Here is a 13,015-nt window from a genome sequence, read left to right as displayed (position 1 = left end):
TGGAAAAAAACCTTTTCTGAACCCCTCTTCTGGCCTTTAAAACAACCCCTTATCCTCTCCAAGCTTATCATGGGTCCTACACATTCCAATCACAACATGTGGTGTACCTCATGCAGTGCATCAAATGTCCCAATAACAACTATGTGGGTGAAATCAGATAATCACTACTCTTTCAAATGAACTCACACATAAAAATGATAAAAGACAAAAAAAACCCTGTTACTCATGGGCAAACACGTATCTGAACTCTAAATCCTTAGCCTCAAAAAGAAAAACTGCACCACACCTTCAAAAGACAAGTCTGGAAACTTAGGCTATGTCTAACTACAGACCTTAGAGTGGCACAGTTGTACTGCTGCAGCTACGCCACTACTAAGGTCACTTTATGTTGATGGGAGAGAGCTCTCCCACTTGCATAATTAAACCACCCAACAAGTGGCAGTAGCTATGTCAGCGGGAGAGTGTCTCCCACCGACAGTGCTGTCCACAATGGCACTTTTGTCACTGAAAAGTATGTCAGTCGGGGTATGATTTTTTCACACCCCGACGACAAAAGTTTTACCAACTAAAGTGCTAGTGTAGACAAAGCCTTAAATTCATAACTCTGCTAGACACTACAAACAATGGATTTAAGAGACACTGGTTTTATGGCTCATTACAATAATTTGTAACACACCCTGCTGTCTACTAACCCCTCTATTGCCCTACAACTGCAGAGGTGCTAATTGCTCACTTCATTTTACATGGTCTCCTACAACATATGTTAATCTTTTATGCTTAACAATCTGTCCCATCTTATATTTTGCTTGGACACTCTGGTTATCGTCCCCAAAGTTGAGGAAGAGAGCCGTGAAGCTTAAAGGCTTGCCCTTTCCACCAACCAAAGTTTGTCCAATAAAAGATATTACTTTACCTACCTTGTCGCTCTCATTTTATATATCAACTACCCCCCCCAAAAAATCAAAATTTGCTGAGTGAACTACAATTATCAAAATAGCTTTCCATATAGTTATGATTCACAGATTAGAAAATTACTTAAAATAAGCATAACATAGAATGTAGAAGTGAAGCAGCAATGTTGTCATCAAAGAAAATGTTGAAAATGTAATTTACAAAGATCTATTTGGGATTGTACTTAGATCTAGAATAGTTTAGTACTGAGAAATAAAATATTTTTATAAGTAAAAATTATTAGAATGATTCATAAGAATCGATATCTTCTATATCAGAAAAATAGAATCTATTTTTCTTTATTTTGTTGGAGACCACTGTAACTTCATGATGCTTGTATCTATAAATGCACAAGAGATACACAGAATTATAAAAGTTAGAGCTAGAAAAGATCTATTAGATCATCTAGTCTATCCCCATGTCAAAGCAAAATTAAAAGAGAAAAAATGTTTAAAAGTGGGTTAATGAATGTGTTTTTCTAAAACCAAGAATATTCACTGACATGCAGTTTCACAGATTCCAAGGCAAAAAGGGACCATTATCTGGTCTGACATCCTGTATAACACAGGTTATAGGACTTCCCCAAAATAATTCTTAGAGCGTATCTTTTAGAAAAACATCCAATCTTTATTTTAAAATTATCAGTGATGGAGAATCCACCATAATATTGTTCCAATGGTAATTACCCTCACTGTTAAAAATTTATACCTTATGCATATAAGATACTGAAGTGGGACAGGAAGGGTTGGAGGAACTAGAAAAGTGAGCCACTAATCACTGCACTGATCGCTATTTCCAGAATTTCTTTCTCGGACACATAAGTTATACAAATTGCATGTCATCTACAGAAGTGCTGATTTGCTAGTGTAGAAATATCATTTAAACTAACGTTTTCAAGAGACAGCATATCTTGAAATGACATTTCAACATGGCTGGTCAGCAAGTACTAATGAAAGAGGAATACTTGTGGTGAGATATGAATATTGCAGGCCTGCATAGCCAAAATATTCCCACCAAAGAAATGCTATTTCATACAAATCACAATAGCTAGATAGTGGAAGCCAATACATAGTCATGCTTAAAATACAGATTTTACATGAGTTACTGTTTTTGGTTTCGGTATGTTAAGCTATTATTGAACCCATATACACAGAAAGATTTCATATATGGTAAATCTAGCTTTCAAAGAATACATTTGCTTAAATTTCAAACTCATTTTTTTAAGATTCTTCAGTCCAGCTGTTCCTCTAAAAGCCTTCCAGGCTCCTCCCCCCTTTTTTGATGATGATGCAAGTTAGGTAGGTATATAATTACTCAGTTTGCATAGGACCTTTGGACATGCTATTTTGCAGGTACAATTTTAAAGGCAATTTTGAAAATGTGTTTGTCATCATTAAATTGCTGTACAACAAATATTCACTATAAAACAAGAAGCTTTCTTTGGTTATATTTAGAAACTTTGCTATAATCTTGACTACTGCATTAAATGGAAAAAGTCAAAGTATTAGAAAACAGCTAGGACTCTTATATTATTTATTTCTGAGGGGAAAAAATTAGGTACTTACCAAGCTCCACAGGCAGCCTTTTTATAGGATTTCTTTCTAAAAGTAAAGTTTTCAACCGCCTTTGTAATAAAAGAAAAAAATAGTAACAATTGTAAAAGCAAAATTAAAGTGCATTTTTAAAGCACAAAAACAGTTCACTATTTTTGTTCATTAATTTTTCTTGCCTTTGTTTCCTACCACAGAAATGACAACTGAAGAAAATGGGGTTCTTCCCCACAACTATATCAATGCTGAACTATGGCTTGAACTGTGTATCTCAGTAGTTCTAGGTCTGATGGCTTGAAATCTGCTTTCAAACGTAAGTTATTGTTGCATATCATTTCAATATTCTATGTTGTTTTCTGCTTTCTAAAAAAACCTGCTGATTATTATTGGAGCTGGTAGTGCCATCTGTTATTAAGGTTGTCTGACAATTCCATTATAAGACTCTGTTTTCAATTGGTTATAACTTTGCTAAAATTTAACCATTTGGGCTGAATTATTCTTTGCTGGATATGTGCTTTGGGCTTAATTTTAGCCCAAACAGTTCGGCCATTACAGAAAGACACACTGTTTTGCCCATGATAAAAAATTTGATCACCTTTTCTTTGAGAAGCTCTGGTGCCTCCATGCTTTGGGGCACAGACGTCAAATTTGGCAGGAATGTGCCTTTTGTCATCCTCATAAAAATCTTCCCCAATTTGTCCAAGTTATAATTCTGAAAAATCTCAGTTCACACCTACTCAGGAGAGAGTTCTTAGAGTCTAACAACTAAAATCCCTGAAGATTCCATCTACATTCAGCATGTTCCAATCTGAAGATACAGGGGACTGCAATTGCACCTCTGGGCTGCTGTGGGTCAGGATAAGAGCCAGGCACTGGAACTGAAAACAGAAGGACTTTCTCCTGTGCTTCCAGTGCCCACCTGGTTGATGCACAGGTAGCATGGAGGAGGAAGTTGCCAGATTCAGATATAGAGAAGCCAAGGGACAGACTTGGAAAGGACAGTGGGAGTGGATTGGACAAAGAGCCTCAGATGGAAGAAGAGGGAAGAGGGAAACAGACTGGGAGCTGAGTGATGGGAGAATCAGACTAGTAGCCAAGGAGGGAAATGGGGAGAGGAGGGGGAAAAGAGAGATGGAGATCTGCCTAGGAGCCAGCAGGAGACTGAAACTGGGAACAAGTGGGGTAAGGGCAAGGCTTCAGGGGAATGTGAAACAGATCTGACAAGAAGCTAGAGTGTGGGGGGAGGACTGGGAATGGTTGGCTAAAGAAACTGAGACAAGGAGTTGGGGGGGGGGGGACGATGACGCTGAGACAGGACAAGGAGCCTCGGTAGGGAGACTGGGAGCCAATAAGGATGGAGAAGGTAGATATATACAGGCAACCTGAATTCTAGCATTTCCAACTTTTGATTGCTTGACATTGTAATCTTAATAATATTCTTTTAACACAGATATTATACACAAACAAAACTAATAGTTTCTTAGACTACATTTATTTTTTTAACAGACAAGGCATTATCAGTACTCTATTTTCAACTGGTTTTCCATTGCAAAATTGACATCAGGAAGAAATATGATAAAAACAGTTTCTTAAACATGGAAGTAATTTCTATTGCAGTTTGATGAATATAAACGATAGAACCAAATTATATTGTCAAGATTCGGCAAAACAAAAATAAATTTGGTGGTTTCAACACTACCTTTGTTTATCTCTTTAAAAAAAAGTTTTAATATTTTAAAGAAAAATTAAATAGAATAATTACAACTTTTACATATATAATATCCTTCCACATATAATGTCATTGAATCAGAATTTTCAGTTCAGTTAAAGAAAATCACGTTCTCCTAACTGATCCATGATTCCCTATGATTATTCACTCAGGGCCTACTCCAAAATCCACTAAAGACAACAGAAAGACTCTCATTGGCATCAGTATGCTTTAGATCAGGCCTCCAGATCAGAAATAGACTTCATTAAGATATCTGAATCCATTAAAAACGATTGGAACAGAACAGAATACAACTTTATGGGTATAGTTGTTTTCCACATTTTCCATCAAATATGGAAAAAAATGAGATTGTGATACAGCATCCAGAATCACTGCAGTGATTGACCCTATTTTAGTTTAACCATGCAAGACACACCCACTTTTGAAAATTTAAAAAAAAAAAGGTTTCCTAAACTAACATTAAAAAGTCAAAGTTACAACTTAATCAAGGAAACATAATGAAATCAATTAAACAACAACAACAAAAAATCAAACCTCTTACAATATAAAATAGGGTGTGTAATGGGATACTAAACAGTATTATATTATTCAGCCACTAGGTTGTGCCATGTGCAACATACCTTACCCAAACATACAACAGCTATATCTGGAAGTGAATTAAAGGATCTTATGGAAGACACATCTCTATTATCTCTCTCTATAAAGAAAGCTCTGTAGCCAGTCCATATCAGATACAAGAGCCTGACTGCAACCTATCATGTATAAGGAATATACAACATGGTGACAGAAATAGACAGTCAAACTGGTGCCATAGGAGAAAAGAAACAGAGGAAAAGCAGCAACAAAGGTTGTAAGCAGAAGAAAAAAGACGGCACAAAAGTTCCAGGATCTCATCAACATTGCAGTCTTCAATGCATCAGAGAACTTCAGCTTTGACAGGCCTTCAGAATGGACAATGACATTCAGACTAAAAGCACAAGATGTGGGAAAATTCATAGCTCAAGAGAGTTATGTCCAGCCAAAGGCACAAGATATGGTAAATGCACAAAATATGGACATGTTGCAGCTGTTTGCCATACTAAGGTAGTCAGGGAGCTGACTTATATTACAGACAATCAAGAGCCATTGTTTCTGGGATCTATTACATGTATGACACAGAGCCTGCCTGGAAAATGAAACTGAATATTCATGAAAGACTGCTGATTTTAAAATGTACTCTGGAGCAGATGTGACAGTCATATCAGAAGGAACTTACAGCCACCTTTAACCCCTCCTAGAGAGGAAACCACCTGATACAATCCTGAGTAGCCCAGACGGTATTCTGAATTGCATCAGTCAGTTCACCACAGAAACAACTTACAAAGTTTTGCATTCAGAGTGTATGTGATCAAAAGGATCAAAGACCACCATCCTTCTCAGCCACAGTGGCAACCATGATGGACCCAGTGAGAAAGGTGGACGAAATCAATGGATTATTTGGTGATACCTGACTTTTGAAAGGAGATCCAGTACAAGTAACCTTAAGAGACAATGCTGAACTATATAGAGTACATGCACATAGCAGGATTCCTATCCTATTGCTTCATAAAGTGGACACAAAGGTAAAGAGAATGGAGCAGATGAGCATAAATAGATAAAATCTGAGTCAACAGCATGGTATGTCGCAAGGGTACTGGTCATAAAGAAAAATATAAATCTATGTGGATCTTAAGACTTAATGAGGCAATTGCGAGAGAAAAAAATGTATCCTCCCAACAATGGATGACTTCTTCCCAAAAGTGAAAGAAACTACAGGATTCTCCAAGATGGAAGACTCAGGCGGATTTTGACAAATTACTTTAGCCAAAGAAAATGCTACACTGACTGCATTTATCACACCTTTTGAGAGATTTTGCTTTTGAAGATTACTTTTTGGGATTAACAGTGCCCCTGAAATTTTCCAAAGAAAGATGGCAGAACTGTTAATACATGCAAGTGGAGTTGTAATCTTCATGGATGATGTTTTACTATATGGGTCTTCAATGGAGGAAGACAACAAAACTCTCAACAAATTCTAAGGTTAATTCAGTCTTGACTGATGCTGAACAAGGAAAAGTGCATTTCCCAACAACCACACATCGAGTTTTTGGGACAGAGACACAGATCAAAACCAATAGCAGCTATTGGATATAGTCCAGCACAACTCCTGATGGGAAAACAACCCAGAACTACTGTTTTGGTCTTGGAAAAGAACCTATCTCCAAAGTAGCCAGACATGAAAAGAGTAGCCAAATTGGATAAAAAGGCTTTAAAAGACTTTATGAACACTTTTAGAACAGATGTCACTGAGACTGTTGGATCTAGAACCTGCTGAACATGTTTGTGTCAAACTGGGTGAAGAGAAAGGATGGACCACTCCACTGTCCTATAGAAAAATAATTCATGATCATGTGGTCAAGTCCAACAGTGGAAGATTCAACAGAAATTGTTGACATCTACTGTTCATCAGGCAGAACAATCAACTGAGCAAACTCTACATATGATGGATGCAGAATGAGATGACAACTGAAAGATTCCAAACCAACCAGCGAGTGGTTGCAACTCGTGGACAGTCAGATAACCAAGCTGCTATGCGTTCAGGTCATGTAATTAAAAAACCAGTATGATTCAGAGACACTTAACAGACGGCTATGTATTGACCTTAAAGAGAGCACAATAGTGAACAATTGTGTAAATGGTAGGAATGTAAAAATTAAAGGGAGAGATGTAATGGAATGCTAAACTGTGTTTTACCATTCAGCACTAAGTGGTGCCATGTGTAACATACCTCACCAGAGAATACAACAGCTATACCTGGCCTTGCATTAAAATATCTTAGAGAACATATCTTCATGTATCTCCCTGGGATGGAAGCTCTGTTACAAGTTCATAGCTTGCACATTACAGGGTGCTCCCTGAATCCATCCATATCTAATATCTGTTTGACTTTGGTATACACTTCTATGCTTGTTTGTTTAAACTAGAAGCTTCATTTTTTTCGTGTATATAAATTCCTCAATTTTACCAAGAAAAGATGTTATATAACAGGTTAGAGCCAATTTTCTCTTTGAAATTAAAAGGGTTGCCAAATGTTAAGAATTTGCTATAAGGCCTGGTTTTGTGACACATGGTCACAAGGATAATCAGTATCACTTTCGGTTTAAACTTCATTTAATTGATGTCTGAGATTCTTTGGTTCTCTTGAGATGAAAATAATTGAGCTTCCTTCATAATATAAGGCCAAATTTTGCAAGCTGAGAAGATCCTGGGCCTAATGGAAGGTCTGAATAACATCCTTAAAGTGGTGGATGAATTTATTAGGTTTTTACACCGTGAAAAATAAAAACTAAATCTAAAATTGTTTTGGTCACACAGATTTTTAGTGAAATGATAATATCTGGACTGCTTGGTGTTAATATTTATAAATGGGAATCATTATCATTTTTAATCCTCTACTTTATTGTTCATACCTGCATTTATTATCTCCTTTAAACCATTTTATCCTTCACTGATTGATCTGCTTCACTGATATATGCAACATACAAAGTAATATAAGTATCACACTTGATTTAAATTTTACCAGTTTTTTTTAGTCATTCAGTATGATAATCTAAAAGCTAGTATGCAGCTGTTTGATTGTATTTATTCTTTCTAGAGTGCTGTATTATTTCTTAATCCCAAACATTAGCTACTGCATATAGCCCTGAATAAATGGACTGTGAGCATGGGAAGCACAAAGGGTTAGTGAAAGATAAAATCTTTCCTCCTGGTCCTTCAGTAGTCTCTCCTGCAGAAACTCCTCCTAAAACAAAGTGTTTCACTTACTGGATCCACTCATCATACCCTCATGCTCCCCAACTGGGGCAGAAAGAGCAACAGCTGAGATTACAGTCTCATGTGACTTCATTATTCATGTCATCCAAATAACCTCCAAAAAGTAGCCCTCCAACAAAAGTAGTAAGTAAAAACCTGATATTCTCGATAAATGAGAAAAAAAAAAAGTAGCAAAAAATGTGAAAGCAAACTTCAAAGCCACCTTTGTAAACCACAGAGAAAATGTTATGGGAATTGGAATCTCTGCAAGTTTCCCTTATGGAGTTTGATCAGAGAATTCTTGGGAGGACAGAGATTTTTCCCCAACCTCCTTAGTGAAATGAGCAGAGTGTTCAGCCCTCCAAACCCTCAGATCCCCCAAATTCTGTGAGAATTTTGGGAAAGTCACTTGAGACCAGGCTTCTTTGAATAAAAACCCTGTGCCTCCACACTGTCTCTGAGGTCACTCCAGGTATCATGGCCAGGGCCAAAGCATAATTTTTTCGGGCCCAGTACAAACTTGTAACATGGGCCCCTTGCAGCCTGGACCAGGCCCCCCAGGGCCTCCAGGCCCCAGTAAAGTGTACCCTTTCCCCCTCCCCCATGTGGGGGCCCTGAACATGGCCATGTTTGTGGGTGAAGTAAGTGTCGTACAAAGAAGTTAACACCGACTCAGACAGCTACAAGCTATCTGGTCACCCTAAGTGCACAAACGCAAGTGTGAAAAATTGGGACAGAGGATGGGAGGGTAATAGATGCCTACATAAGACAATGCCCCAAATATCGGGACTGTCCCTATAAAATTGGGACATCTGGTCATCTTATGTGCACTAACCTATTGCACTAGTTAACTGTACTTGCTCATTTAGTTGAGCCTTATTAAACATAATTATTATTGTTCTTCAGTTCTGAGGTCAATATAGAAGTAAACTGCACAAAAGTCTGAGAATTATAAAAAAGTTACATTAGAGGAAGAATAATTTTTTGTTTTATCATCAATAGAAGAAAAACACCTTACTTGTGACATCCAATTCCAGGGGGAAGAATTTTAATTTTGTTATACCGGAGATCCAGCCAAACAAGATTTGGCAGCTGCTGAAATAAATCCTTAGGAATTATGGATAAAGCATTTCCTTCCAGATGTAAATGCTAATGTAGAAAAAATAAATATGTTTTAAAACCAGAATTAAAGTAGAATTCCTGTTCCCTTGGCATGAAGAACATTACTGTGAAAACCCCAGTAAACTGAACTATAACCTATTCTAAAAATTACATTTTCACAAAACCATGAAGGAGATGACTGGTACAATCAGTTATATAAATTAATTAAATAAATCATTTATTTAATTAAATACTAGTTTTTAGAAAGCGGAGGAGGGAAAATCATAGCTAAGAATCTGTAGATTTTCCACTGACTTTAATGAAAGCAGTACCGAGCTCTTAACTGGTGCCTACAAAATTTAAGTCAAGTATGTATTTATCAGAGTTACTCAGAGTAATGTACTCACTTTAAGGTTGGGTAATTTGTATATTTCTTCAGTAAGATTCTGAAGATTTTTCCTACTCAAATCCAGAGTATTTGAAGGAGTAGATAATATATCTTCAACAGCCTTCCTAATATCTTTTGATGAACTGGAACCAGATAGGTTTCTCTTTTTCTGGTTGTCATTCTCTAAGTTATCACCACCACCATGAGACTCTTGAGAAAAGCTTTCATCCATTTGTTAGCAAACCTAAAATACTGACCCCATAATGCAAACTGATCATCTGAAGGTAAGTAAGAGAACAAAAAATGAAAGACAACATAGATAAGACAAGTTTCTTTTTAGTGATATTTATTCCCCATATCCTCACTAGTGCTATGTGATACTTAAGAAGATCAGAAAATAATGAAATTTTATATTTTTACATACCTTTAAAAGGTAACAATAAAGGGGGGGAGAAACACTGGGTTCACGCATCCCTTGTATCTTTCTCTCACATCTTTCCTTTGAATGGGTTCACATTTTTCATGTGCCACATGATCTCCATCTCCTCCAATGCCTTCTCAAAAACACATTTCAAGGCCAAGTACAGTACTGTGTTTTCAGCGATGGTACTTGGGCACATTAAGAAGTATATATTAGCTGTTCCCCAGTGCCCTCTGTCCCTTCCAACTTCCCCTCCTCTCTCTCTGCCCACACCCTCTTCTCCCTTTCTTACTAGTTCTAACTACCACAAGGCCATAAGCATTACAGAGTGCTCAAAATCCCTCAATGCCTGAGGTGCATCTATTTTTTTCTTTCAGGTTGTGGAGGATATTTCCTAGTCCATCTCAAAGTAGATCCAGAACTCAGTGTATTTCTCTGCTTAAAATTACCTTCTCTGTAAATTGGGAATAATGATGCTCACTCATCTTTGTAAAGCTCTTTGAGGGCAGTGAATGAAAAGTATTATGTAATGCAGTGTGTCGTTATATAAAATTGTTTTCAACATCCCACCTCGAACTGCAGGAATGTTAAGTAAATCTTAACAATTTCTCTTTAATTTCTTTAAAAATCTGTGGATATACCATGCCTGATCCAACTCCTATTAACTTTAACAGGAGAAACATGATCCAGTGACTAGAGTGCTAGCCTGGGACTTGGTAGACTAGGGGTACAATTCTCTGCTCTGCCACAAAAGTCCTGTGTGACCTTGGGCAAGTCACCAAGGGCCAGATTTTCAAAGGTGTTTAGCCACCAAATGATGCAGACAGACACCTAGTGGGATTTTCAAAAGTGCCTACCCAGGTTAGGCCCCTCCTCTTGAAAATCTCATTAGGTGCCTATCTGCACCTTTAGGCACCTAAGCACCTTTGAAAATCTGCTCCAAAGTCTCTTGGTGCACCATCTTTAAAACAGAGATAACAATACTTCCCTACTTCACAGGGTCTGTACTCGGGCAGGGATGATAATGCATTAAATGACTGGGAAGTGCTCATATACTATGGTGATGGGTGGCCAAATAAGTACCTAAGACAATAGGAACTGGGTTGACCCTACAGTAAAAGTCCAGGAAAAATACATTACTTAACTCTATGTATATGCAGTCCTTTATAAAGCCTGATATTACGTGTTGTTAATAATAAAGTTATTTTATGAGAATAACAAATTTTTTGTGATTAAATCGTTTCTGTATTTTTTCCAGAAGCCAGTTACATTATACAATACAATTTGGTTAAAACTAATTTAAATGATTTTGTTTGCCTAAAACATGTTTTAAGTATTCATGCATAAATTCCTGGGATTTTTATAAATGTAAACAGATTATCATTTAGGACACTTGTTTATACCATTATGTAGCCTCAAACTTGAGTGTTTTGATTTAAAGAAAAGCAAACAGGCTTAAAAAAAATCAAGGCTTTTTCTTGTGCCTCTTCCTGTACCTCAAATGGCTGTGGAAACACTACATCAGCTCCCATTTGTTATTTTGTTAGCCTGTTTGTTTTTTGTTTATACATTCTTATTACCATTGCAAAGTTGCTTGTATGTAGTTGTAATGCAGTACTAACTGGCAGTTACAAAAATACAAAATCAGATCCTGCAAAACACATACGCACATAACTTTATTTATCTGAGTAGTCCCATTGAAATGAAATTAATTAAGCATATGCATGTTTAAGGACTGAGGCCTGCATATCTGAACTGTGTAACTTTTTCCCACTCTTTAGGGAAAAAAACGTATATGAAAAAGGCAAGATAATGCCCCTTACCTAGAAGTGTCACAAGCTGCACTCTCATATTCATCTGAAAGTTTCCATTTCTTGAAAGGAAAGATTTTGCTATGAGATTTAATAGATCGCTTTTTTTATGTCTCATGCAGAGCCCTTATTTGTCTCCTTACTCCAAATACTGGCACAGAAACACAAATGAGCCAATTCTCCTTTCACGCTGGTGAAAATCAGGACTAACTCCACTAGAGCCCGCAAGAGCACAAAGCTGTAAAACTGGTGTAAATGAGAAGAGCACAGAATCAGGTCCAAAGAGTTAATAAGCCACAGTGGCTTTTAAATTCACAAAAACCCTGACCCTGGCAGTTTAAACTGATTGACCCCAGGACAATATTATGTGTAAGGTTTTTAATATTTCATCTGTTAAACTGAGACTGCAGAACTCAGCCCTGCCAGTAAGGAGTCACCCCTTCAATTCAGAGCCAGGATTTACCCCATTAGGACTGGGTTGCCAGCTTTTAAACTCCCTGCTGCAGGACAGACTCACTTGCCCAGGGACACAAATGTCGCCCTACAAATAGCATCACCTTGCCATGCAGAACTCGCTAAACAAACTCCTCTGGGCTGTTTCGTTGGCCTGACATTATTGTGGGGGACAGACAGTACAACGCCCCCAGGGAAGGACACAGGGGACTTTCTTCGCCCTGTGAAAGATCCTGGGGTGGGGAGGGGGCAGAGGGACGGGCACCTTACAAGCATGACTGCAACAAGCATGCAAACGGCCAAATAGCCCTGCAGGTCCTATGGGAGAAGTGGGGCAGACCCCCAGCCTCGCCCCCCCCCCCCCAACCCAGCCTGCTCCCCTTACGCGCACAGCACCTGCCTCGCCCCTTCTCCCCACAGCGCCCCTCCCCGATTCCAGCTCAGGGGGCTCTTACCTGCCGCCGCTGTCCCCCGGCTGCGCGAGGTCCCGGCCCCCCCGCTCCGTCCTCGGGCTCCTTTGTGCCGGGACCAAAGTGCAACAAACAGGCCTCGGCAGCTGCCGCAGTCTCCATAGCAACAGCCAAGTGATCGGGAAGCTGCTACTGTGAGCCTGGGGCCCTGGAGCAGACGGCGCCCGCACAATGTGGACTCTCATTCCCGCCCCATATACCTCCACCCCTACTCAGACCCCGCACATCCACCCCCATCCCTCCCTACACCCCACATACCCCCTCCCCTGCCCAGACCCTGCACAGCCCCCTTCCTCACTGCACCCCACAA

At 38.6% G+C, this 13,015-nt stretch overlaps 1 protein-coding gene across 1 annotated transcript in view; it reads right to left on the bottom strand.

Moving 5' to 3' along the window:
* LRRC27 (leucine rich repeat containing 27) overlaps positions 1 to 12,794 on the bottom strand; it is a 59,078-nt gene extending 46,284 nt beyond the window's left edge. The window contains exons 1-5 of the mRNA XM_067533363.1: positions 12,691 to 12,794; positions 11,795 to 12,028; positions 9,570 to 9,828; positions 9,080 to 9,210; positions 2,517 to 2,575 (exon numbers count right to left, since the gene is read on the bottom strand). Coding sequence (XP_067389464.1) covers positions 2,517 to 2,575; positions 9,080 to 9,210; positions 9,570 to 9,782 — 403 coding nt within the window. The 5' untranslated portion in view covers positions 9,783 to 9,828; positions 11,795 to 12,028; positions 12,691 to 12,794. The remainder of the gene's footprint in view (positions 1 to 2,516; positions 2,576 to 9,079; positions 9,211 to 9,569; positions 9,829 to 11,794; positions 12,029 to 12,690) is intronic.
* Between the last annotated feature and the right edge of the window lie 221 nt (positions 12,795 to 13,015).

The sequence above is a fragment of the Emydura macquarii genome, unplaced genomic scaffold (genome assembly GCF_026122565.2).
Source record: "Emydura macquarii macquarii isolate MOO-44397 ecotype Brisbane River unplaced genomic scaffold, CSIRO-AGI_Emac_v2 contig_3343, whole genome shotgun sequence".
NCBI classification, from domain to species: domain Eukaryota; kingdom Metazoa; phylum Chordata; order Testudines; family Chelidae; genus Emydura; species Emydura macquarii.
Note: the sequence above shows the minus strand (reverse complement) of the source record. Positions and strands in the feature narration are given on the sequence as shown.